A 26,858-nucleotide genomic window follows, 5' to 3' on the forward strand; every position below is an offset into this window, starting at 1 on the left:
GACACATGCTGCTTACAGACAATCCACTGACTGTCATCATAATACAGTGTCCTGAATTGTCCCTTGCTCCACATTGGCCCCAACTGGCTTCTTTATCTCTATAGCTTTCTCTCTCTCTTTCTCTCTCTCTAATCTCACTCTCTATTCAGCTTTCTCATCTAATCCTGTGTCTGCTGTTGACAGCTGTCACTAAAACACTTCACACGCTTTGAACAATCATCAAGGCCTCTGAATTACAAATACAACAGGTTTAGAAATGTCAATAACATTTGAGATTTTATGCTTTTCTCATTATGTGTTAAGAGTTAAATTTGTCATTTTCTGATCTTCCAGAGCTATAAACTGTGACCCTGTCTATGAAAGGCAGGCTAAAGTGTCATAATCTAATTATGAGATTAAGAGCATCAAAGATTGATTTCAATCACAGATTTTACATTGATTTAATCTTTGACATGATTCTACTCAGTCAGAAACGGTTATGTGAGAGGAATTTCACAGATTATAATTAATATTATACGTTTTCTTTGAAAGTATGTTTAAATATGAAATTAGGACATGATCTCATTTAATATGCGCATACATATACATAAAAATATTTTCGTTTTCATTTTATTTCATCTTATATCTTAGTTTAAACTTTTTACAGAATATAATTTTATATCTTTCATTTTAAATTCATAAATGTTCGAAATATTATGCAAATGTATTAAATAATGGATTTTTGCCATGTTTTATATAGAAAATGGTTTGTAAATCAAGCCATAATTATTATGTGAACAAATCCTTCTGTAATCAATTTTTTAATTAGAGTTTAAAAAAAAATTTATTTTGAGAAAACAACTATTTTTGATAAAGTTCACAGGTGTAAGGACACAAACTGTGTTAAAAATAAATGCATTTTTGGTGTATTTATATTTGCAGTGTTAAATTAGACATGTTATATACCCCAAAATCTGAAACTTGACCAGTATGCTCAAAAATCGCTATTTTGCCTGCCGTGTCTCACCTTAAAGGGATAGTTCACTTTAAAATTAATATTCTGTCATCATTTTCTCATCCTCATGTTGTTCTAAACCTGTATGCATTTCTTTTTTCTGATGAACACAAAAGAAGATATTTTGATAAATGATGGTAAACACACATCATATAGTGACCATTGACTTCCATAGTATGAATAAAAAATATGACGGAATTTAATAAGTACTGTCAACTGTGTGCTTACCATCATTTATTAAAATATTTTTTTCATCATGTATTACAATACTTACAATATATTTTTTTCCTACTATGGAAGTCAATGGTCACTTTCTGCTGTGTGTTTACCATCATTTCTCAAAATATCTTTTGTGTTTAAAGTGAACTATCCCTTTAATGTAGTCAACAAAAAAGTTTTTAATTAATCTCTCTTTTTCGGGATAAAAAATCATAGCACTTGTTTCAGTATAGGCGGTTTTAGCAACAACAATATAAACAAACGGCTTTTGTGCACTAAACGCAACTTTCTGTAGACTTCCACCCCTAGTATCAATAGCAACATAGTCCTTTTACAGTAGTTTATTTCTGATAACAAAAGGAAACATTATCTAAATTATATCTAAAGCATATGAACTATTACACTGAGCTAACGTTACTGTGTAAAATTAATGTATACAATGTTAGCTACAGGTCCATAAATTCTTGCCTGGCTGCCGAACTTCTCACGCTTATCGTCAGCAAACCAAACAATTTAAATTTGGAATTTGTTTCAAAAATCAGTTTAGCCACTATAGCCAGGGTCCATTTCCCAAACAACGATGTAACTTGTTGCTGAACGACCAAAGTACGATGCATCGTTGGAGAAACGAACTACCTTGTCATGACTGTTTCCCGAAAGCATAGTAACTTTGTCGCACATTCGGCGTTTGAACGATGTTGGTTTAACAACATAGTTGATGATTTCACGTGGGAGGTGAAGTACTAATTAATCTGTGCAAATCGATTTAATGTCATATTATTGCTGTAAATAACATATATTGCATCGGAAGACTGATTTTGTTATCGTGATTTAGTTATCTATTGTTTATTTTCAAGATATTTAATTCACGCGCAAGTTCCCTCTTACGTCACTCTTCCCAGGGATTCCCCAGGGTCTTAAAGCTTGTAGGTCTGCGCAGATGCGCAGTTTTTTAATGCAGCGCTTTCATTCTGTTTACACATTTAAAGATGTAAAATAAAATTGTAATATATTTAGAATGATGGATATTGACTGTACTACATGTTTTTTGCTTATTTTGTTCAAAAGCATGATCAACGTAAGTCTACATATGATGATAACAAGGAACGATGCTTCTAACGACAGGTCAAGAGCTGTCGTTCCAACCACACAAGTTAGCGATGCAGTTTGCGAATGTTCGTTTGAACGATGGTTTCGGGAAACACCAAATCGCTGAACGATGTTAGTAGCGATGGAACTTACGATGTTCGTTGGCTAACGATGCTTTTGGGAAACGCACCCCAGAACGATAAATAAAAACAGAACAGAAGTTTACTTCAGACACATAACTGCGACAATGAGCGTGCGTCCGATGAAACGTCTATAGATGCTATGATAAACCAATCTGCCTCAATATGCATAAAAATATTTTAAAAATTAAAATATGTAATTTTCCATTGACATAACTAATTTTGGAAACAAAACTACTGGTCATCATTCTGGGAGACAGGCATATCTTAATCATAAATCACACATATATAGTGCCTGGCCCTCTAATCTTAAAATGGCCAAAATATTGTGATACGAGCTAGATTTTTTCTATAGTAAACATGCTTGCGCAAATCTCTCACCGTGTCTCATCTCCCTCTGGCAGGTTAAGGTCCTGCTCTTTGTCTTCCATTCACATTAATTCCATCCAGCGTCCAATCACATGAGACTGAGGTCGAGCAGACCCTCCCTCTGATCACCATACACTTGGTCAGTATCAGTCAGCCACCACTGCACATTGTCAAACAACACGCCTTTATGCCTGTTACAGAAAAATCACATAGATTTGTCAGATACACAATTGCAATACACATTCTTCACACATTATGAAACGTAATCGTATGACCCACAAGACTCCTCTCCGTTGCATCTCTAGGGCCTGCACGACGCACAATACATCTTATTAAAGCAGCTGTGACACTGTTTCAACACATGGTGGTGTGCATGTATGTTATATTGTCACATGCGAACTCTTGCCCCTAGATTTTATTAAAAGAGGAAAACAGGGCTCGAGAGATAAATGTACATCTTCAACACTCGTGTGTTATTTTTCCATTCCTCCTATGAAACTGATGTACAAGGTCAATAATTTAGCTGTTACCAGGGTAACCACTTGGCCTCTTTCTAATTATAGAAAGGCTGAACTGGGTTATCCCCGAATGGCTGTGCTTCAGTATATACATTTTTAGCACTGCATGCTCATTCCACCTTGGGACTGATTTTTTTTTTAAGATGTTGCAGTAGGACTATTCAATTTGAAAAGCTCAGGGGCAACAAAGCCAAAACATGACCATATTTATAAATCTCTTTATAAAATCATTATGTTATGAGGCAAGTAGATGATATGTGTGGTATGCGATATGACCAAAATAGTTTTATAAAAGTCACTTTATAGCACAGTAATAATATCACATTTTGATATTATATTAACACATGCATATTGATTGATAAGCCATTAAATTAAATACTTTCTAAATGAAAGGTGCCTCTTTAATGAGTGTGTTGTTATTTACATTTACATTTACATTTAGTCATTTAGCAGACGCTTTTGTCCAAAGCGACTTACAAGTGAGGTAAACAATAGAAGCAATTATGGCAACATAAGAACAGCAATACATAAGTGCACTGGAAATAGTCTCATCAAGTCCAACACAATATACATAGCCAAGGGTATGTTAGTAGTTTTCTTTTTTTTTTTTTCTTTTTTTAGGAAGGTAGATAGAGAAAGAGATAAAGAGAAGGGTAACTAAATAAAGATAGTAAATCTGTAATTAGGAAGTTAGGTAATGGTGGAAGAGATGGGTTTTTAGCCGAGTCTTAAAGACAGCTACAGTGTCAGCTGATCGTGTCACGACCGGCAGATCATTCCACAGTTGTGGGACAGTTCCTGAGAAGGTACGCGTTAGTGTTTTCTTCCCTTTTTGAGATGGTACCACAAGTCGTTATCTGTAAAAGTTTACAGTTTGTAGTTTTCTCCTTGGTATTTAATTTTTTTTTAAGATAAACCCATGCATAAAGCAAAATGCCCAAATCTGCTCCTTATTAACTTCATAAAAAGACCTGCTTGTGATTTTTACAGTAACCACAGTGGAAACATTAGCCTGGCTCCGCCCTCCTACGTGCTTCCGCTTATTTTTTCATTTCGCTTCAGCAGTACGTCTGGGATTTCTCTATAGGGTTTCGTTTTCTCCTGCAAAAATCTGCAGGACCAATCAGCGAACAGATGGGGGTGGCTAAGAAAGATGACGTTGAGGTCGTGCGTCAGTTTGAGTTGTAGTTCAGTAATGGCAGCGGAGAAATACGTGAGGAAAGCTATTCGGTCCGTTGTTGCAAAACTGCTGAATATACAGAAGTTAAAGCCGGAGCAAGAACCAGGTTTGCTAACTTTTGTTTGTCTGATTATTCTGACTTGTTGTTTCCGTCCGGTTTCGGTGCATGATCTACGTCACGACCACATGTTAGCGATTGGCTTTGACAGATCCTGAGTGACTCTGGGCATATCCAATAGTTTTAAACTTCAACAATGGACCCCCCTTAACGGAAGTAACGCTTTGCTATGGAGCGTGGCCAGACTCTCTGTACAAATGAAATGAATGTACGAGAGTCTGGTTATACCAGGCTAGTGGAAACATCACACCAACCACAAAAAAGGCCTGACAGCTGCCTGCCATCACAAACACATTACTTTCTTTTATTTATGTAATGTTTTTGTTTCTACACTAACACGCATTATCACCTGCATGTCACACTTTGGTCTTCTTGTATAGGCTAGAAGAGGTCATGACTCAAGATCTGCCCTAGACAAGATGATATATGAGTTGCACAAAATATTGATGATATCAGTACTACATACAGTATACATTATGTATTTTAACTATATACACAAAGTTACAATGTAACAATGTTTGTTTTTTATACAATGCAATATTTCAGCCCAGTCTCCTGAAGATGCGTATAAATAGCACGAAGTGTAAAACTCGTGCAATACATACGCCAAATTCCACTTTGGCGTGCATATGATACGCCAGTCCTTCCCATTCACTTAAACGGTGCATCTTTTTTTGTCGTTTTATTTATTGGTTTCTCAATTATTTTGATATTTTTTTACCATTTTCGCTTGGGTTTAGGGTTTTTCAGGGAGACTGTATTGAATATTTGTATAGTTTTTAACAAACTGTGAGGTCAATCATTAAACAACTCCAAACATACAACAAGTGTTTTATAATCAGGCTGAAATATTAAATATTAAAAAAATATATATATTTAACAACAAGCTTTCCTTTCTATTATTTATTCAATAGTTTTGGTAAACATCTTGTGACTCGCTAATGGGACAATTTGATGTAGTGTGGCATTGTAGGAGTTTCTACCACAGATACACAGAAATCCTTTTATTAACTATGACTGATGTAACACAACCAACAGATCTTGGAACATGAACACCTATTATCTTTAAAACCTGTTTTTAATTTGTCAGCTTAAATTAGTAGTAGGGCGAAAGCATTTCGTATGTGAACTGTTCCTTTAAGACTCCTTAAAGAACACAGTATAGAGGACATACATTTGTATACAGTACATGCACACAGCCCATATGGCTGAAATTCATTTTGGCAAAGGTAACCTCATGGGCAGCCAAGAATTTGACTGGATTTGAAAAACAAAACTGGTTTCCCTTTCTCGCTTTCTTCTTGAAGAATTGGACCACTAGCTTTGCTTTTACTCTATCTTTTACTTTCAACTGACACATTAAACTATCAGAAACATTTATCCATATAAATGTCTTTTTTGCCATCTTTGTTCAGAATACAATCACTTAGTATATCATTTAATGTTTAATACTTTATTTATTGTTATTTCTTTTATTCATGTTAAGCCACTTTGAAACAATGTAACATTGTAACAAGTGATATATAAATACATTTTGATTGATTGATTCTTTTTGGTGCTTGTGAAGTCCAACATGGTTTGTGTAGTTACATGTATACTTAAAAGCCTGGGTATGTTGCAAGCTAGGAAAACCAGTTTGTTGTAATGAATGTGACATTTATATAGCCCTCATTGTCTGATAAACACTAAATAACATATCATTTGTGTAGCAGGTAAACACGATAGCTGAAATTAATGATTTATATGAAATTAATAAAAATGTTGGAATTAATAGGAATGTAGTAATATTTGCTGGATTGTGTAACAACAAAGATTATTTATTTGTCTAGCATGTATGCTTTGACCTGTTCAAGTCATGTTGAATGAGTCTTTGACAATGTATAGAATACCATACTACCTTACTACGTTCACAGGTGATACAGTTTATAGTATGTATACTATGCAAATATTCCAGTGTAACCGGTGCAGTTTAAGTTGACTAGTTATTTGTTGACTAATGGAAAGCAAATATAGTAACCAACCAGACTATGAGTAGTTTCAGAGGGATTGCTCTCTGAATAAATGAATATACTTTAACATCATGCATATTTGTGTTCACATTTGTCCTAGCAGCGAGAGATCTCTTGGATACTGGATATCTCTGGATCTCTTGGTTACAGGAACACGTCCCCGTGCATTATGCACACCGTAAAAGACTAAAAATGTATAAGGTGCAGATGTGACTGCATATACAAAGTTCACTTTGCAAGTAATTTTGGGGTTGCGTTCCCTGAACATCATAATAGCAAAAGCCAGATCTTTGTTAATAATATAGTTTGTTAAAAAGTCAATATTGCAGGTATCTTTTAACATCCAAAACTCTTTTTTATTATTTTGGTGTATTCCCCTTAGTCCTATACATGTTGTATATGTTGTTGATGGTGTTACAGCAGATGGCATCTAAAGAATTATGTGGTGGAGCCAAGATTCACCCCGAGGCTTGGTATGAAATTTAGAGCTATCTTTAGGTCCAGTTTTAAAATACACCTCTAAAATGCATTACATGGTCAACATTAAACCATAAATTAGAGGGTGGTGGGAAACATATTATGATGGAGGTACCATCATATGTAGGAAGCGGTGCTTAATAAAAATGACATTAGCAGACAAACGCATACACGTGACAACCATAAAGTGTCATTTTTGTGGAGTGGTTTCATTTCCTGTGTGGTTTAAACTGAATCTTTAGAGACACCTCAGCAATAGCTGGTGCTAGGAAATGATGTCAAAGCAAAACTGTAATGTGAAAATCTATCATATTTAAAAAGCAAAAGAAATCACATTTCCACACATATACTGAGGTGCTACTACACAATCTTTTCCCAGTATTAGAGGAAAACACCACAGTTTTTTAATATTTTATTATGTTCTTACCTCAACTTAGACAGATAAATACATACCAATCTTTTTTCAATGCGTGCACTTAATCTTTGTAGAGCATGTTGCGAATGTGTTAGCATTTAGCCTAGCCCCATTCATTCCTTAGGATCCAAACAGGAATGAATTTAGAAGCCACCAAACACTTCCATGTTTTCCGTATTTAAAGACTGTTACATAGTTACACGAGTAAGTATGGTGGCACAAAATAAAACATGGCAATTTTTAAAGCGGATAAAAAATGAGAACTATATTGTCTGGCAAAAGAGCACTTAGTTTGTAGCACTTCAAACATTTTACATTGAAATTTTATTTTGTGCCACAATACGTACTTGTGTAACTACTCATGTAACAGTCTTTAAATAGGGAAAACATGGAAGTGTTTGGTGGCTTCTATATTCATCCCTGTTTGGATCCTAAGGAATGAATGGGGCTAGGCTAAACAATTAAACATTCACAATGCGCTGTATAAAGATTAAATATAAATTCATGTTTTAAAGCAGGGAAAACACGTTATTATGTATAAATGTTATATTGTGTCGTGTAATAAAATAAAAATGAAAATAACAAACTCTATTGGTATTTTAATAATATAGACTTATTTCCCGTTATTTTCGGGTATACAGTATAAGCAGCAATTAAAATATACTATATAAAATGTTTCTGGTTGCAACTTTTTATTAAAAGGTTTGTTTTTATCAAAATCAGCATCTAATTCACTTCATTCGCGATTATAACAAGGAAACACGGCGCACACGTCACTACGGCAAGCAGCAGGTGTCCGGCTTGATGGCTACGTCTTCAGTTCCTCCCTCGACTGCAAGCGGCAAACCTTGCCGATCGGTTTGCGCAGCGCCGGATGATCTCGAACACACCTTATATTACACAAGACATAAGCTATATGCTACATAGCGTCTATGGTGAGACTAAGGGGGCACTCACACTATCCAAACCAAACCGCGCTCGGGCGCGTTTGACCCCCAAAGCCTGGTTTGATTGACTAGTGTGATCGCTCCGTTCCGCGCCCGGGCGCGGATTGTTTAATCGCGCCGCGGCCGGGTTGCAGAGGTGGGCCGGAGCGCGGTTCACTTGGGCTCAGGCGCGGAAGGCTGTGGTGTGAGCGCAATCGCGCCTGAGCGCGATTCAAAAGGTGAAGACGTCAGTTGCGCGACCACTCACCTTCATCTGCCTCCGTAAAAACATTTTGATGCACGCAGCGGGGTTACGTGAATGTCCAAGCTGCGCACGTGACAGATCAACTAAGTAATATGATGACATGTGAGAGGGCTGTCTGTAATCGCGCACCAAACGACTCCGAATAAAAAACACAGACTTATCATTATGGTGGGTTCCAGTGTTAAGAGAGAGCTTTACTTCCTGCTTTTTTCAAAACAATCGCATCTTAATGACGAAAGCGCGCCCGGACTCGGATCGATAAGAAGTACAGTGTGAGTGCGTGCACCTGGGGGAGTAGGGAGGGGTGACAATCACGCTGAGGCATGGTTTGGTTTGGTTTGGATAATGTGAGTGCGCCCTAACTGAACCTACCCTCCTGAAAATCAGTTTAAATACATGGTATTTGATCAAAACATTAGAAGTATATTATTGGTTTTTAAAATAAATGTTTAAAGTTTTATACCAGGACACGGAGTGGAAATAAATTGCCATCTGTTTAACATTGCAGTCTCACGTGTGAAACAAAGACGTTTCTCTAAGTCCTGTTAGGTAAGACCCTTCTACCAAATACCTTGACTGTAATGTAATTTGTCAAATGTTTTTTCTAAAATTATTTTATGACTCAGATATAAAATATTGTCTTTGGAACAGAAGCGCTGTCTGTAGAAAGTGAGTTTTTCATTTAGCAAATTCCCTTTATTTATCCAGCTACACGGTTTTATTTCTTTTTCCACCTCGTCCTGCACAAAACATAAAATAAGGACCCGCCACGAAGCTTTACACTAATTTGACTCTAATTGTGAATGTACATTCAAGCCATACTGAAACATTTTATTTAAAATGTATATATATATATTCAATTAAAATTCATGAGAGTTTAATGGTCGCCTCTCAAGAGTCTAAAATTACATGGTGACATTTCTACCATAATTTCACAGCTTTCAAAAGTCAGAGTAAAGCTAAAAGTGGCTATTTTTTCCTTTGCTGACATTACCATTTTTGGACTTGATCTGTAAAAGCTTTTGGATCTTGTTGGGAAAAAATGGTAAGTAAGGAATAAAATGTCTTTTTTCTTGGAAGTTCAAATTAAGATTTGAATTCACACTTGTATGTAAATTGTACATGATGTGCGATCACGTTCATACCGCAACACAACACCCTCCATAAGGTATACGTATTGTGTGAAATCACAGAACCCTGACAGGACATACTTTAAACTATCTAACAATCTGCTGCTTGTTGCCCTGGAAACCGTTTCCTGTTTCGGCCCTCACCAAGTGAATTGCTACAATATTTATGTAGCAGAGTGACTGTTTCAAGCCCTGACAGCTGAGGTTATGACAGCTGAATTAAAGTGCACTGTCAACTCCATCACTTCATAACCTCCTGCTTTGTGCTCTGCCAATAGCAATAATATGCTCACCCTCCTTTGACCATCAGAAACAGGTCACTTGCACGAAAGCAAGCAGCGTGTCTGTTCGTAAGATGCGACGTGACGAGCGAGATAGACAATCTGATTTATTTCTGACACTATTGTGATTAATGAAATAAACAGCAGGAACACAGAGTGAACTTCTGGCAGCTGCACATTCACTGTGAAATGCTCTAGGCCTCGGCTCGTCTGAAATGAAGATGCCCGGTGGGATTTGTGTATGGTATAAGATTGCTTAATAGGAAAACAACTGCAGATCTTTATATGCACATCAAATGGTACTATTAAAACAACTTTCAATCATCACAACATGTGAACGTTAATATGAAATAACAGAGTTGACAATGTCATAACAGCGTTTTACCGCTAAATGCTTGTACCCAATATGTAGCTGTCACATGACTATATATGTTACATCTGTATTAAATTACATCAAAGGTGTAAAAAACACTTAATTGCCAATTAATACTATTGCAGCTAAGCATTATGTTGAGTATGATGGCCTTATATATTGACCTTAAAGGGATAGTTACAATTTTCCAAAATGGGTTGTAATTTGACCTATGCTAGGTTGTTTCAACCCATTGTTGGGTGAAATATAAACATTTTCTGGATTAATTTTAAAAATGATGTGAGGAAAAAGTTATGGGAACATATTGTACATTTACATTAACTTACATTAACTTAAATAGGTAAAGCAATTTCAACTTTCTTTTTACAGCAACTAGTCAAGAGTAAAAATGGTAAGTTGAAATGACTTTTGAATATACGCTTTCCTTCCAGTAAAAGGCAAAATTGAGTTTCTCTTTGCTAAGAATGATAAATCAGACTGTGGTGATAATGCAACCAAAATCCAGTGTTTGATTTTGTGGTCACAACAGATCCTGATCAATTTAAATCTACAGAAAACAAATATTAAACTAAATTGTGTACCAGCAGGCTAAGAAGCAGATTGAGGGGTTAGCTGAGGTTTAGCCTGCCAAGAATTCTTAAGGGGCACAAACAGCACGTGACCATGCCAAAAAAGAAACCCAGTAAACTTTAGATTCTATGAAGCACAGCCAATACGTTCAATCGTTCAGTCTACAGAGGTCCTATAAACTCTAGAGACACAAACACATAAATATTATTTTTATCCAAATCAGTGCATTCAAGCTATACATTACTGCAGTTTATGTGCAAACCTTGGCTATTGTAACTATATAGTATGTTTTAAAGTGATGTTAATGAAAACACTGCTTTCTTCTTCTTCTTCCTTTATTTCTTAACGCCATTCCAGCATCTACGGCTATATTCATGGCGAGAACCAGTTAATCCATACACAAGTTTTATTCAGACAAGTTGATCCATACTCAGGTTGGGGGAGGGACAATTTGGTATCTCCAAACTTGCATGTTTTTGGCCTGTGGAAGGAAACTGGAGTACCCGGAGTAAACCCACACTGACCAGGGAGAAAACACTGTTTTCAAATTATCTGGGTAAATGAAACAACTTCAATGAGATGTAAATGAGATTCTGTGTATATATATATATTTACTGGAGATTTGTCAGGTTTCTTACAGGCAGTGACATCACCATGTGTAGTCCATCTAATAGTCGGAAGTCTGTCTAAAGTTAAACACTGTATCTGTTTCAGAGGTGTAAAGTACTTGAGTAATTTTACTTGATTACTGTACTTATGTATTATTTTTGGGGATTTTTACTTTTTCTTGAGTACAATTTAAAATCAATACTTTTACTTTTACTTAATTACATTTTTTAAGAAAAAAAGAGTACTTTTTACTCCTTACAATTTTATTTACGGTCAAAAAGTACTTATTTTTTAGAGATTACTTCATTTTAATTTCCATTGCTCTTACCAAACCAATTGAATTGCGCTGATGGCCAGTTTAACTTAAATGTATTTCATTCTGGATCCTTTGGACCACTCTAATGAATTGGCCAACAGTTCTTCTGATGATGAAGATTTTTTCGCTTCTTTAAACCGACAACACATGAAGTGTGTTCCCATTGACACGTTCCCTGCTATTTGTAGCCTCTCTATCAAGCCAAAGACCTTGGTTCACACTGTCAGTCCAAATCTGATTTTGGTGCATATCCAATTTGACAGATTATCCATTTTCGGGATTATCTGCACGGTTTCTATGGCAATGACGTCACGCTGCCTCGAGGTCTGATGTTTTTACGTGAAGTGACAGCATGACGTAACCAAAAAGCTACACAAATGCGATCAGGGCGGTCAGGCTGAAATGGATTTCCTAAAAATGCCATTTGAAAAAGATTTTTGGATGTAGCCTGAAACGGATTAGGAAAAAAACGATTTCATAACATTTTTGGCTGTTCACACGTTCTAAATTTGATTGGATTACTATCGGATATGCACCAAAATTGGATTTGGACTGACAGTGTGAACCAGGTTGAGTACTTTTTAAACCTCTGATCTGTTCTCATGCCTGTAAATATACAGTTCTCTGTCAACTGCATGAGCCGATATCAGACTTTTGTGTGTTACTTGCTTGCTTCCATTAACCTTGAAGCTTAGAAAGCCCGTTATGGTGTTTACATGTAATGTGAGATTGGGAAAGTAGGCAGAAATCTAGCTTTGCCCATTGGAATTTTACTTTAGCTGTTTACGACCTTTCCCCAATAAAAGAAAACTGTTTGACGCAGTATCAGTTTATTAAACATTAAGCAGACATATGCATGTTGGACAGGGATACTTTAGAAAATACTAATGCGTACACACTTTGGTCTTATATTTTATAACACTTGTTTTGCTAGAGTACTGTTGATGTTTTTTGCATGCACGTTTTTTTAAAAAAGACACATGTGGTGAGTGAGCAGAAAGCAAAGGGAGGCTAATGAAATGTGATCCACTTCAATATTCTGGTTAGCCGGTCACTATAAGACGGTGTCTTTCGGGCTGCTGCTGGCAGATGCATGAGGTCATGGTTTGACCCTGGGGACAGTTTCACTCCACCTGTGCCATTTACACAAGCTGCCACTTCATACAGTCAGGCCCTTGACATCTCATACAGTCATGGTACACAGAGGCACACGTGTATTACAACAAACTGGAGAATCAAATTCCCTTGAAAAGCATTCTTGGAAAACCATTCAATAGCGTAACCTTTGAAGTATACTAAATGTATATTGCATGAGGAAATGGATATAAAATAAACAAGCAGAATTAGGTCATGTAGTGGCCGCCTGACAGATCTGACTGACATTGACACCATCTGTGGTTCTCACACTGTGTGCAACGCAGTCAAGAAATATGATATTCGTCTCTATATCAGGCATATGTTCGAATTAAACCATTTGACAGTATTTTCCAGGTCAAACTGATAAAGGAAAGTATGGAGTAGCAGAAAACAATTATTTAAACTGACAAATTGGACTTCCAGGAGTCCAAGGTCCTATGGAGCCACAAAATGGATCCATCAGAGATGCCTATCATTTATGATACAACAAAAGCAAATGTATGACACCATGGCTGTTAGCCACGTGTTGTGATGTGTTATGTTCTGCTGTTCAGTGGGGGTGGGTTGGAAAATTCTCAGATTTCGAAGTCCATGAAACATTGCCAGCAACACAATAATGAAAAATGTTAACTTTTCCATATACTGCTCTGTGTCCTGGTGCCAACAGTATAGTGTAGTGTATGCCAATAGCAGTCATAAAAGGGGTAGTTCACCCAAAAACGAAAATTCTGTGGTAAATTACTCACCCTTATATTGTTCTAAACCTGAATGAGTTTCTTTATTGTGTTGGAGACAAAAAAAGATATTTTGATAAATGATTATAACAACATGACGGACTTATTGACTTTCAAGGTAGGAAAACAAATACTATAGAAGTCAATACCGTCAACTGTGTGCTCAACACAAAAAAGAAACTCATACAGCACAAAGATCGAACAATGCAATTTACCAAGAGCAGCTCAAATTAGCATAGGGTTTAAGACTTTATGATAATTAAATAAAGTATAAATATTAAATAATGGCACAAATGCCAGTAAATTTGAGCGCAAACCTTAGTGGGGCTGTGTAATAAATTTGTGCAATAGAATAATTGATGTAAAACAATTATTGTTGCGTTAAAATATAAATTGCTGCTTGACCGATGTGTATGTTAGGCACTTCGAAGGCACCACTGCTTTGACATGTGTAGCCTATTGCAACACTTACTTAATAAAAAGGTTAAAATCACGGAGTGATCATGTTAAAGAGCACCTATTTCATTGCTAAAAAACAACGTTGTTTTGTGTATTTGGTATAATACAATGTGTTTGTGTGGTTTATGGTTAAAAAACACACATACCGTAAATTTTTGTTGCTCCAGATATCCCTGCCTTCCTCAAACGCAAAGCTCAACGATCTAAAAAGCGCAGTGTCCTCTTATTGGCCAACTTACCAGTAGGTTGTGATTGGCCTGAATAACTCTGACATCAGCCGGAAATGTGACGCTCCTTACCATGTTTGTAAGATTAGCTCACAATGCAATACTGACAGGACTTAATATTGTCTTAACTAACTTATCAATAATAAGAGCCGAATCTGATCCAGAAAATGCAGATGACCAAAACGAGTGCTACTCTACACTGCTAAAAACTGGTGATAAAAACATGGTTTAGTCAGAAGTAAATTCTTTAATATGAAAACTACTTACAGGCTGTATTTCAGAAGTGGACAGGATTATAACAATGACCGTCGTGTCCACGTCAACAGGCCCAGGAAGTAAACTGTTGCCTAAATCCCTGTTTGTTGTAGTCCAAGAAAATAGATTCACGTTGGAAACGATAACTCGTGCCATCGTTTACTTTGGGATTTGTACCTTTTGCATATCTTTAACATGACCTAATACACACCTACAGGCCAATGGAAATGTAAAACCGTGAATCGGATAATAGTTGCTCTTTAAATAATCGTGATTATGATTGTGCCCATAATCAAGCAGCCCAAAACCTTAGTAAATCATGTTGCTTAATTCATTTAAATACTCTCCGCCTATTAATTTTGCGTCTGAAAAGGAAACTCAAATGCATATGCAGTAAGGTCAGTTCTAAAAAACAACTGTGTCCTAGTGCTGGGCAAAGATTAATCGTGATTAATCGCATACAAAATAAAAGTGATTTTCTGCATAATATTTATGTGTGTGTAATGTGTGTAATTATTATGTATATTTAACCACACACACATTTATATATTAATTTCACATTTTTATTTATATATACATTTTTTAATTTATATTTAATATAGAATAAATAAAAATATAAATAAATATATATAAACATGTAAATGTTTCTTAAATACTAGGGGTGTCCTCGACTAAGGATTTACATATTCGAATCAGAATTTTCGAATCTTTCCATAGTCGACCGAAAGTCGAATCATCTATGTTTGTGTGCATGGGTTGGGAGGGGGCCAGACCAGGTACAAATTGGTAACTTTTATTTTCTTTCACAAGCAGCACACATAAACAACTGTCTGATAAAGTGACCAAAACTGTCTTTCAAGTAATAAACGAAGACAAAACTGACGATGCATTTATATATATATTTTTTAAGGTAAAATGTAAGGCAACATTTGTTTAATTATTCCTAATAACATTTTAAAGCCACGATATACAGAACATCACACAAAAATACATTTTGATAACTAAACCTAAAAAAATAACAAAGGTGATCCTGCCTTGGAAACTCCAGCTACAATTAAGTGTTTTTATTTAATTTGGAGATAGCGCGTCAAAGCAGCTAGTCATGACCAAAAAAACCCGACAAATGAGAAATGACAAATAATTTGTGATTGTGACTGTAAATGATAAAAACTAATCTTTATATACAATTCATTAAACGTTAATTTATAACAAGAAAAACACTGAAATTAATGATTATATAGACACTACGCGTTATTATTTAGCACAGAAATACCTGCTTGCTTGCTTTGACTTTGATCATCTCTGTATTCACTTTAGATACAGAAAGACCGGATGATATTATTTATTTCAGGAATCTCTTTGCTATCATTTGAAAGTGAACACCGACTGACCATAATATTAAGTCACAAGAAAGACATTCGTGTCAGGCAGAAATAGGTTCGGTGCAGATACTAATTTCCGTTTCATCACCGAAATAAAAAAAAACGGCTTACCTGTTTTGTAGTTTAACTTTAAAATAGACAATATAACCACTCTGTTTTAAATACATTTTAAAAACTTATACTCGTCGAAAAACATCCGTTTTTTAATGTTTAGTTTGATGAACTCCTAAATATGAGACGCAGAGTACCTAGCCCGTTCGGCTAAATTACATGCGCAAGCATGGCCAGCACGCAATAGCGCAACATCGATACAACGAAAAGCTATAAAAAATTGACATACTTAAATTAGATCGGAATTTACGTTTATAATAAATACAATTTTTTTAAATAAAATAAGGTCAGAAGTAACAAAGTGCAGAACAAATATGCAAAATGCCTCAAGTGCACGGAAACAAAACACAAGCCAAATAGTTAAATCAGATAACCCAAAGTGATTTATAAATAAAATAAAATATAGAAATTATTAAAAGAACGAAAGTCATAGTTTAATTTGGCAGCTTTGTCTTTTAAATGTCGAAACAAAGAGGTAAGGCTTTATTAACATAGAAACCTCTTATGGACGTGAAGCCCGGTCACAGGGGTTGTTGGATTTATTAACGCATTTTAAAAATATTTATTGAAAGCTGCTACTTCACATATTATTTGCAGCATTATCATAATATGCAGTATATTAATATATTGTGAGAAAGCTGTTATATGTGAAACCAGATAATGTGTGCACCCATACGGCCAAAATTAAATGATCCTCATTTCATAACACATCTGCGACGATTCGACTATGAGATTGGTAGTCGAATCAGGCTTCTCCTATCGATGCATCGAATCTTCGACTATTCGGGGTCACCCCTATTAAATACATACTAGGGATGTTCACATTGACCGTTTAACCGTTAACCGAAGGTAAGAAATTATGACCGATTAACATTATCAGTTAAAATAAAAATATTTGTTAATACATGGTGTGTGTCGTCATGAGCCGACAGACATTTCGCCACTTTTCTATCTTTAATTTGTGAATGTCCTGTAAATGACACAAATGATTGCTGCCCTGACGGTCTGATAAAGTAATCATTTGTATGAGAAATCATTTGTATGCGTGTTTGGAAGCTGAACGGAGACGCGCGCGTATCCGCGCAAGATGACGCGGTCCGTCTGCGCACATCCGGACAGACGTTCGCTGATGGCCTCTGACCCTAACCATAAACATCTAGCTCTTTTTGGACAAACGGAGAAAGACGACGCAAAACCAAAACTTTCTGAAAAGCGTCCTGCTTTAGAAATGACCACTGTGGTAGATGAAACGGAGACAATCTGCCATTTGGATATTAATCCTCTGGACCGATCGCGTGCTTTTTAACAAGGTATGTTGCGTGAATATCTGATAATTTATGAATCCTGGTTCTGTTTTTGATCTGTGGCTGCTGTTTGCACGACGTAAAACCAAAGACGACGCAAAACCAAAACTTTCTGAAAAGCTTTCTGCTTTAGAAATGACCACTGTGGTAGATGAAACGGAGACAATCTGTCCTTTGGATATTAATCTACTGGACCGATCGCGTGCTTTTTAATAAGGTAATGTTGCGTGAATATCTGATAATGTATGAATCCTGGTTCTGTTGTTGATCTGTGGCTGCTGTTTGCACGTTCAAATTTAATGTTTTGTTTTTACTAGTTCACAGACAACCGTCAACTGTATTTTTACTCAATGACAATTTCGTATTAAAATCTTATCAGTTAACGGTTAATGTTCGGTTTAGAAGCTACGGTTGTCGGTCGGGAAAATTAACTGATATGAGCATCCCTAATACATACATGAATGTGTGTGTATTTATTTATACATAATAATTACACAAAGCACACACTCATATATTATGCCAAAAATCACTTTTATTTTGTATGCGAATAATCGCGATTAATCTTTGCCCAGCACTAGTCCACACCTTTTTATTAAATTTTTTGCTGCATGTCTTTAGTAAATCCTGAGAGTAGTTTTAAGCGTTAATAAGCTGTTAATAAATCTAGCATAGTATGTTACTTAATAATTGCACATAATTTTTTTTTATCAATATATACATGTACAATTTAGAGTGGCACATGCACAAGTTTGAATATGAGATAAAAATATAATTAATATATTTCAACGTTTTCTTCCTAAGTTTCTCCATTATGTCAAGTAACATTTTAGTCCAAAAACTTGAACTTCCAGTATCCTGGTACAGGAACCGAGACAAACCCTGCATTAGATGCCAAAAATCGACCAGTTCAGAGGGGCCAATACTGTATATCATCCATCACACAATCTGTTCACACTCCATCTGGAAAATGTTTAGGAAGCATTCATGCCAAAAAATATCTTCAGATCACTGTTTCTCCACAAAAGGTGCCAAACTACTCCATGCTGCCTGAATTCACAAATCTTCAGTGTTCTTCCTGTTCTGACTTAAACATCACATACAAAAGAGCAGACCTAGACCTTACAACACATCCAATCACAGACCTGCAGCCATATTTACAACATAAACTAAACACAGTGTTCACAAACAAATGCTGAAGACATAGGCTTATGGCACATATTTGAGACTTGGTTTCAAAGTTGCTTTGATTTAATTATTCCTGCACCCTCCAATAAAAAAGTAAATTCCTTCACTAACATACTGTCACACTGACTGTTCAAAAATGAATGCTACTTGCTAAAAACAAATAAAACAGTTGTGTAACAATTACATTATGCATGAACGAGAGAAGGTTGTGCAATCAAACTTAAATCCTGTTTATGTTTAAACAAAATAAATTACTGTATAATCCAACTTAGACCACACAGCTACTGTATAATCACATTTTATGAATAGAGTCAAGATGTTTGGTCTTTTACCAATGTTGCTATTGATAAGATGACCCAATAGGAAATGATTAAGTGAAGCTCAATCTGTGAGCTAAATATCAATTTCAACACCAAATTCTCAATTTTTCAATATTTTACTATGTTCTTACCTCAACTTGGACCAATTATTACATACCTATCTTTCTCAGTGCATGCACTTAATCTTTGTACAGTGCATCGTCAATGTGTTAGCATTTAGCCTAGCCCCATTCATTCCTTAGCATCCAAACAGGGATGAATTTAGAAGCCACCAAACACTTCCATGTTTTCCCTATTAAAAGACTGGGACATGAGTAGTTACACAAATAAGTATGGTGGCACAAAACAAAAAGAGGCGATTTTTTAAGTGGATAAAAATGAGAACTATGTTGTTTGGCAGAAGAGCACTTCGTTTGCAGCACTTCAATCTCTGGCGCAGTAATATTGACAGAAGTTTGACCGAGAGGGGGAGTAGTCAGGAGAACATATTAAAATATTGAAAAACTATGGTGTTTTCCTTTAAATGTCTCACCATTTAGTTCTGCAACACATGCAGTTTTAGCCTGTAGAAAAAAAGGGCTTTGATTTATGTTTTGACTGTGGCTTTATTTTAGTCATCTGACAATTATATCAGCACTGTGTGTGTAACCTTCCCATAGGGATGCCTTACTATTAACCACATACACACTGAAGGGTATTGAGGTACATTAATCCATTGTTTGTTAGGATAACACAATATATGGTCGAGATACCATGTACAACAATTTGAAAATCTGGAATCTTGATGGTCCTTAGCAACAAATATTACTAATGATAAATACATTTTTGATATATTTACCATAGGAAAATTTAGCAAAATATCTTAAAGGAACAACATTTTTACTTAATATTCTAATGATTTTTGGCATTAAAAAAATCAAACATTTTGACCCATACACATGCTACTAATTATGACTGGTTTTGTGGTCCAGGGTCACATGTTATAACTGCTTTATCACACAAAATGCAGCTGTATTATCCATCTTTGATGTCTTACATAAGAGAGCCTATCAAGAACTGATTGAAGTTTGTGGTTCACTTATCTCCACCACATTATAATGCATCTCATATCTTACAATAACACAGGGCTTCAGAATAACTTTTTTCACTACGAGCACAGTGGCCCCCAACTGAAAATTTTAGGGGCGCAACCATAAAATTTAGGGGCACATACCGTAAATCAACATGCTAACCAAATATTCACATTTCTACTAATTAATACACTGTATTACTAATAAATAATGTGATGATAGATGCAGAAAGTGCAATGTGCTGTTTTAAATTCAGTGTCTCATCACAAAAAAAGGTCAAATTTACTGGTTGCACATGTGCGACTGGATGTAAAATTCAGTGGCACACTCTCAAATTTTGGTGGCAGTCTGGAACCCTGTAACATCATACGAGTTCTCATAAATTTGCATACAAAATGCTCTGATGTTTTTGACCTTGTTTTAAAGACTGGTTTGTTAGTTCTGGTTTGTCGTTAGGGCTGGTTAGTTCTTTTGCCTTTGAAGTCTTAAACACTTTAAGGGCGCACTCACATTATCCAAACCAAACCATGCCCCAGCGCGATTGTCACCCCTCTCTACTCCCCCAGGTGCACGCACTCACACTTTACTTTTTATCGATCCGAGTCCGGGCGTGCTTTCGTCATTTAGATGTGATTGTTTTGAAAAAAGCAGGAAGTAAAGCTCTCTCTTAAAGGGATAGTGCGGCGCTACTGGAAGGTAGTTATTTTCGTTAATAAAGTTTTAAATAAGGATATTTCTACAACAACACCACGCGGATTACCCTCAGAAGACCTTCGTTTATCATCCTGGAGCCGTCTGGATTTATTTTGTGAAGGATGGACGCACTCTTTTTGGACTTGAAGGTCGTGGACCCCGTAACATTACATTTAATCAACTGAAAGATCTAAAACATTTTCTAAAATATCCGAAAATCTGTTTGTCTGAAAAACGATGGACATATGCAACTCGGACAGCTTGGGGGTGAGTAAATCATGGGTTTAATATCATTTTTGGCCGAACTATCCCTTTAACACTGGAACCCACTGTAATGATAAGTCTGTGTTTTTTATTCGGAGTCGTTTGGTGCGCAATTACAGACAGCCCTCTCACATGTCATCACATTGCTTAGTTCATCTCTGCGCGCATCAAAAGGTTTTTACGGAGGCAGATGAAGGTGAGTGGTCGCGCAAATGACGTCTTCACCTTTGCGCTCACACCACAGCCTTCCGCGCCTGAGCCCAAGTGAACCGCGCTCTGGCCCACCTCTGCAACCCGGTCATGGCGCGATTAACCAATCCGTGCCCGGGCGCGGAACAGAGCGATTACACTAGTCAAACAAACCAGGCTTTGGGGGTCAAACGCGTCCAAGCGCGATTTGGTTTGGATAGTGTGAGTGCGCCCTTACACGACTTCACTATGGTAAACAATGGTATTTCTATAATAGCCGGTTAAAATTATCTACATTTAAAATTCACACATACACGACTGTACACAAAAATGTACTACTATTACACTGACAGTAAATTATTGCTGAAACTGTTCCCAGTTGCATACTAAACTATACAGCACATTTTCTAACAGTGCACACATGCAAACAGTCAGACTGCTGTAGGCTTCTGGACCTGCACTACATTAAGAAACTCTCTCATGAACATTTGCCAAAGCCAGCAAATCCTGCATGACACAAACTTGGCCTTGTGAAAGATATTTAAAGCAATGTTATAGGTCCACCAGAAGTTAAGCTCATTTGAAGCCCAATTTTGAGCACCACAGACTCATTCCTCAGTTAAAAAAGCACAATTGTGGTTACAGTATGGCACTTATAATAGAAGTACATGGGGCAAGACAATAAACATTAAAATACATGGTGTGTATAGCTACAAGGCATGTGTTGGCATGACTAATGTAACAAAATTGTTCACTGACCTTGTCTGTGTAAATATAAATACAATGTTTACATGCAGGATACCAGAACAGAGCAAACTCCACTGTAGCACATAATCCCACTTAAAAAGACATTTTGTTTTCCTCAAATAACAAACATGTTTTACCGAATAGTTTAAGAGATTTAACATGCTCATTATTACTTAGGTACTGTAATAAATAACGCAACCTGATGATTGCTTCCTCTGAGAAGATGATTTATGAACGGTTAAAGAGGATTACATGACACTGTGTGTGGCTTTTACATTTCAAACAATCATGGCAGGCTTGAAGGATGACATGCTGCATTACAATCTACTGTTGCTAAGCCTAAGTATTTTTAAACTGATGGCTTTGTAAAGGTACACTTTACACATTTGTTAGCGGAGTGTTACTTAATACTGGAATTAGTGTGTGACTTTAGGCTTAAGTTAAAAAAAAACATTAAGACGCATAAGGTATTCAATTTTAAAATATCAAATAATTACAAAAACCAGATAATCAAGGTAAAAAAATGACTGTGAAATTAAAATATAAATTGCGTTCCGCTGGACCAATGTGTTTTTAAGGCACTTCTGAAGGCACCAAAGCTTTGACATGTGTAGCCTGTTGCAAAACTAACTTAATTAAAAAAGGTTAAATAAATACATGTTTTTAAAGGCTACAAAGTAATCATGGTAAGCAGCCCTACAGTTATGTGGACTGGGTCAAAATTGTAAACTTTTACATTATATATTTGCTTTACGATCTAACTGCAAATTCATCAGTGAAAGCTGTGAAGGAGAATGTTTCAATGTATATTTATGTGACATTGTCCTTATGTCTAAGTTTTTGGCTTTGTAAGTAGTTGATTTGACTCCAATATAGTTCAGTACAGTCACATCCATCAATCCATCATCTTATGAGGCCTGCAATAAATTGTGACAAGTAGGGATGGGACGATTACCAGTTTCACGATTAACCACCATAAAATGTCCTGACGGTTAGTATTATCGTTTTATTGTCATCATTACCGTATTTGATTACCGTGATTTTGAAAACTCGCGTTAAATCCTGTCCAGCCAGAATCAGTTTGACACAGGCGCGCACACATACAACACAGTTTTTTGCAGAGGTAGGCATTTAAGGGATAATGTATTTAATTCATTTACGGTAAACTTATTAGACAGATTTATTTATTTTTTTTACCACAGAAATAATTTCAGAGACATATGAAAATAAAACTTGTTCAAATGTTTTTAGTGTGTGTATCAGTTTTTTAACATTTCCATCTCATTTGAAAAAAAAAAAAACATGATAATATTGATAACCGTGAAAACTTTGGTCACTATAATTATGATATAAAATTTTCATACCATTCCATCCCTAGTGACAAGATCGCAACACAATATGTGTCGAAATCTACTGTGTAGTTCAGACTGAGAAGATATAAGACCTTGGTAAAATCAGCATGTAATTGTGTCATGTTTGCAGTTTAGTTTAATAGGTTACACTGTTACACTGAGAATGAAGGGTTCAGTTCGAAAAAATACTGAATGTCTTCCTAGTACAAATAAACCGTATTTGTATTTCATAGTACAAGACTACAAGTATAAAAAAATGTGATTATCTGATATATCATGTCACTGAAAAAAACATTTATAATCTCAATTGACAGATCTTAAAATTTTCATAAACAAATAACCCACCATACCGACAATCCCTGAACTAAAGGTAGGTAAACACCAAACCAACGACAAAGAACTATTGCTGAGGTAACCAGACTGCGACGTCACCCTGCATTGTCTGCATGGGGCAAAAAAGTTGCACTTGAGTTACACACCGAACAGACTAAAGTCTAGAGCAGGGCTATTCAAATCATACCCTGGAGGGCCAGAGCACTGCATAGTTTAGCTCCAACCCTGATCAAACACACCTGAGAAAGCTAATCAAGGACTTCATGATCACTAGACAATCACAGGTGGTTAAGTTTGATTAGGTTTGGACCTAAACTCTCTAGTGCTCGGCCCTCCAGGGTAAGATTTGAATAGACCGGGTCTACAGTCTAGTATCGCTTTGCGCTAGCATGAAAGAACATAACTCTCCCACACCAGCAGGCAGCAGTATTCTGTATTCGTCATTTAAACGGAAACCGGAAAAGCTAGAATTATGAATATACAAAGCAAGCAGCACTTACCATTGTTAACACCTGGCGGGCCGGGCTTATTACTAATGAATTTGTGTAGCTTTTGTTAATCATGTCTGCTATGTTGCAAATGGCACTGGCATTGTCAGGCCTTTGTCTTATTTTTGTGGATAAAGAAAAAACGATAAGGTGATGTACTAAATGGTTGAAAACTATGTTGGGGAACATTTGGTGGTTACCCAACACATGGCAGGGCAGGCAAAAACTTCTTAACTTTTTTGATTAGCATTATAACCGATTCAGTTTTTATTGAGCTCCATTTTGTCTTTGAGGTGACCAAACAAGTGACAAGAAAACCAAATGTCTATGCATTCCCCTCATTGCTCTGCCATCGGTTTGCTTTTGTCAGTTCCATTTAATTTCCCTTATGCTCATTCGCTAAGCTGAATAACCAATCAGATTTCTCGTTCTCTCTGACGAGCTCAGTTGACACTGTTTGTGACTGGGGGCAACAGTGCAGAACAACCCAACAAAACTAAAGCCGACCAACACTTAAAATCACCTGACATTGGCTGACGTCTAACCGTCAGCTTGGTGTTTTCTGGGCTGAGCCAAAGATGATCTTATGATAGCAGATGATAGCAGTTTATTAAATCCTGAAAGCAGAGGAAGACAGATTTTGACTCAAGGTCACTCCTCTGTGTTTTAGAAAAAAAGGTGGCTACAAAGAAAATGAATCATTGGATGACTCTGCTGCTCACATTACAGTGACCATGGGACCATACCCATCTGTCAATGAGTTTAATTAAAGGCTAATTAAATTAGGGGACATACTGTTTGGTCAAAAAAAATCTACACCCAGTGGATCCTACAAATAATGAATATTATAGAAGAAGGTAACATAGACTGTTACCTTCTTTAATAAATCCAAGTCAGATATGCCAAATTGATCTATTTTTATTACTGGAATAAAAAAAGTAAAACCAAACATGTTTCTCTATTGAATTATTAACATGAAATGTTAAGAGTATAAATTCTGTGACAACACCAGAATCTGTTTGTTTAAGCAGCACAACTGGTTCTCAGGTGGGACTTTCTGTTTGTCTTACTAATGGCAGATGAACATGCTATTTAAACAATATTTTTGCAGTTCAGTCGGGTGCTACAGAAACTACACAGATCACATTTAATCTCTTTAGGCATTAAGATATCAAAAGAGTGTGTCTCATGCATTATAAAAGTCTTCTGGGCCTACTAAAGAACAGATCACCAGACAGGACAATATACAGCACATGCTGTTAAGATCAATAACACAACACCCTAGACAATCCAGTAACCTTGACTAAGATAAGAAATAACTAATATATTGGATATGATAATGAGAATGGGTATCAAAGTCTGCAACTGCCCTTTAGAAAGTGTATACCGTAAAATTATTAATGTACAAAGTGTACCATCCATGTTTTTTTTTTGGTAGATTGATTACCATTACAAATAGCATTGTTAAACTATTATTATTGTTGTTGTGAGAGCATAGTAAATAAATGTGGTTAAACTATGGTTTATTTAAGGGTCTGCATATCTTACAGAAGCCGCTGGTCACAATAGCAATTTTGGTGAAGGCCAAAAGTACAGAAACGTGAAGGCAAGTATAGGCCTACATATAATGAGCAACACTTATTCTTGATCTTATGCAAAACTTATGTTATGTCTAACACTGCTGAATAGTGTGAAACTTACAGTATATGAGAGACACCCTAGATTAGGAACTACATTATCTGTTGTGGTAATTTTAATCACACACTTCTAACACTTACGATAGATAATTAGTTACTATTAATTGTTTATTTTGTTCTACATTCTTCTAATGTAAAGAAACGCTTGCTGAGTACATTACAACAATGCTAATATTGATGCAAGCAAATAGAGCACTGTAAACAGGACCCCATTTTGTATGGTAAACTTAATAGACTTTAATTACAGGAACGCGTGCCGGCTCGTGTGTACATTCTCAGGGTACAAAATGTTCATAATGTATAGTACATGACATGAGCCGAGCATTTCCTCATACGACCTGCGCGCTCCCGTGACGGCCCCTCTGGCGTCAGCGCATAAAATGCAGATCGGACGTCAGCTGTGATGTTATGCAACTAAAAGGCGTGTTGTACTTTATGCAGACTGGTCTATATATGACATCAAAGTATCGCGAGTGCGATAGTACTTACAGAGGCAAGCTGCGCTCACGCGATACTTTGATGTCTGGGCAGCGCCGTATGTAACGAACACACCTAAACTCTTTCCTTCTTCTCGCGTTCTTCTAAGTCCACAGTAGTAATTCAGACACAAACGTAAATAGTTATACTAAAGTGTACTACTCACTTCGAAAATAAAGATTCACGGTGTCTGAAACGCAATCCTGAACATGACTGTAGCTGACAGACTGTTGACATTATAATCACCTATGTTCCCACCGTCTAGGTTCTTTAAGGACGCGCGTCCTCAATGTACAGTACACATGCGATGAATTATTTAGCCCTCCATGACCAAAAGCAGGCTCTTATTCATTTAAGTGAATAGGGAAAGAATACCATGCCAAGTAATGAATCCCACAAAAGGGAATGATGACGGCAGTTTTGAGTTTTTATATGG

The 26,858-nt window shown here is 36.3% G+C and overlaps 1 protein-coding gene across 2 annotated transcripts in view; it reads right to left on the reverse strand.

Moving 5' to 3' along the window:
• thraa (thyroid hormone receptor alpha a) overlaps positions 1–26,858 on the reverse strand; it is a 44,297-nt gene that overhangs the window by 16,675 nt on the left and 764 nt on the right. For both annotated transcript variants that reach the window (XM_065275892.2, XM_065275872.2), the window contains exon 2: positions 2,824–3,002. In XM_065275892.2, coding sequence (XP_065131964.1) covers positions 2,824–2,873 — 50 coding nt within the window. In that variant the 5' untranslated portion in view covers positions 2,874–3,002. The remainder of the gene's footprint in view (positions 1–2,823; positions 3,003–26,858) is intronic.

Source organism: Paramisgurnus dabryanus, chromosome 3 (assembly GCF_030506205.2).
Source record: "Paramisgurnus dabryanus chromosome 3, PD_genome_1.1, whole genome shotgun sequence".
NCBI classification, from domain to species: domain Eukaryota; kingdom Metazoa; phylum Chordata; class Actinopteri; order Cypriniformes; family Cobitidae; genus Paramisgurnus; species Paramisgurnus dabryanus.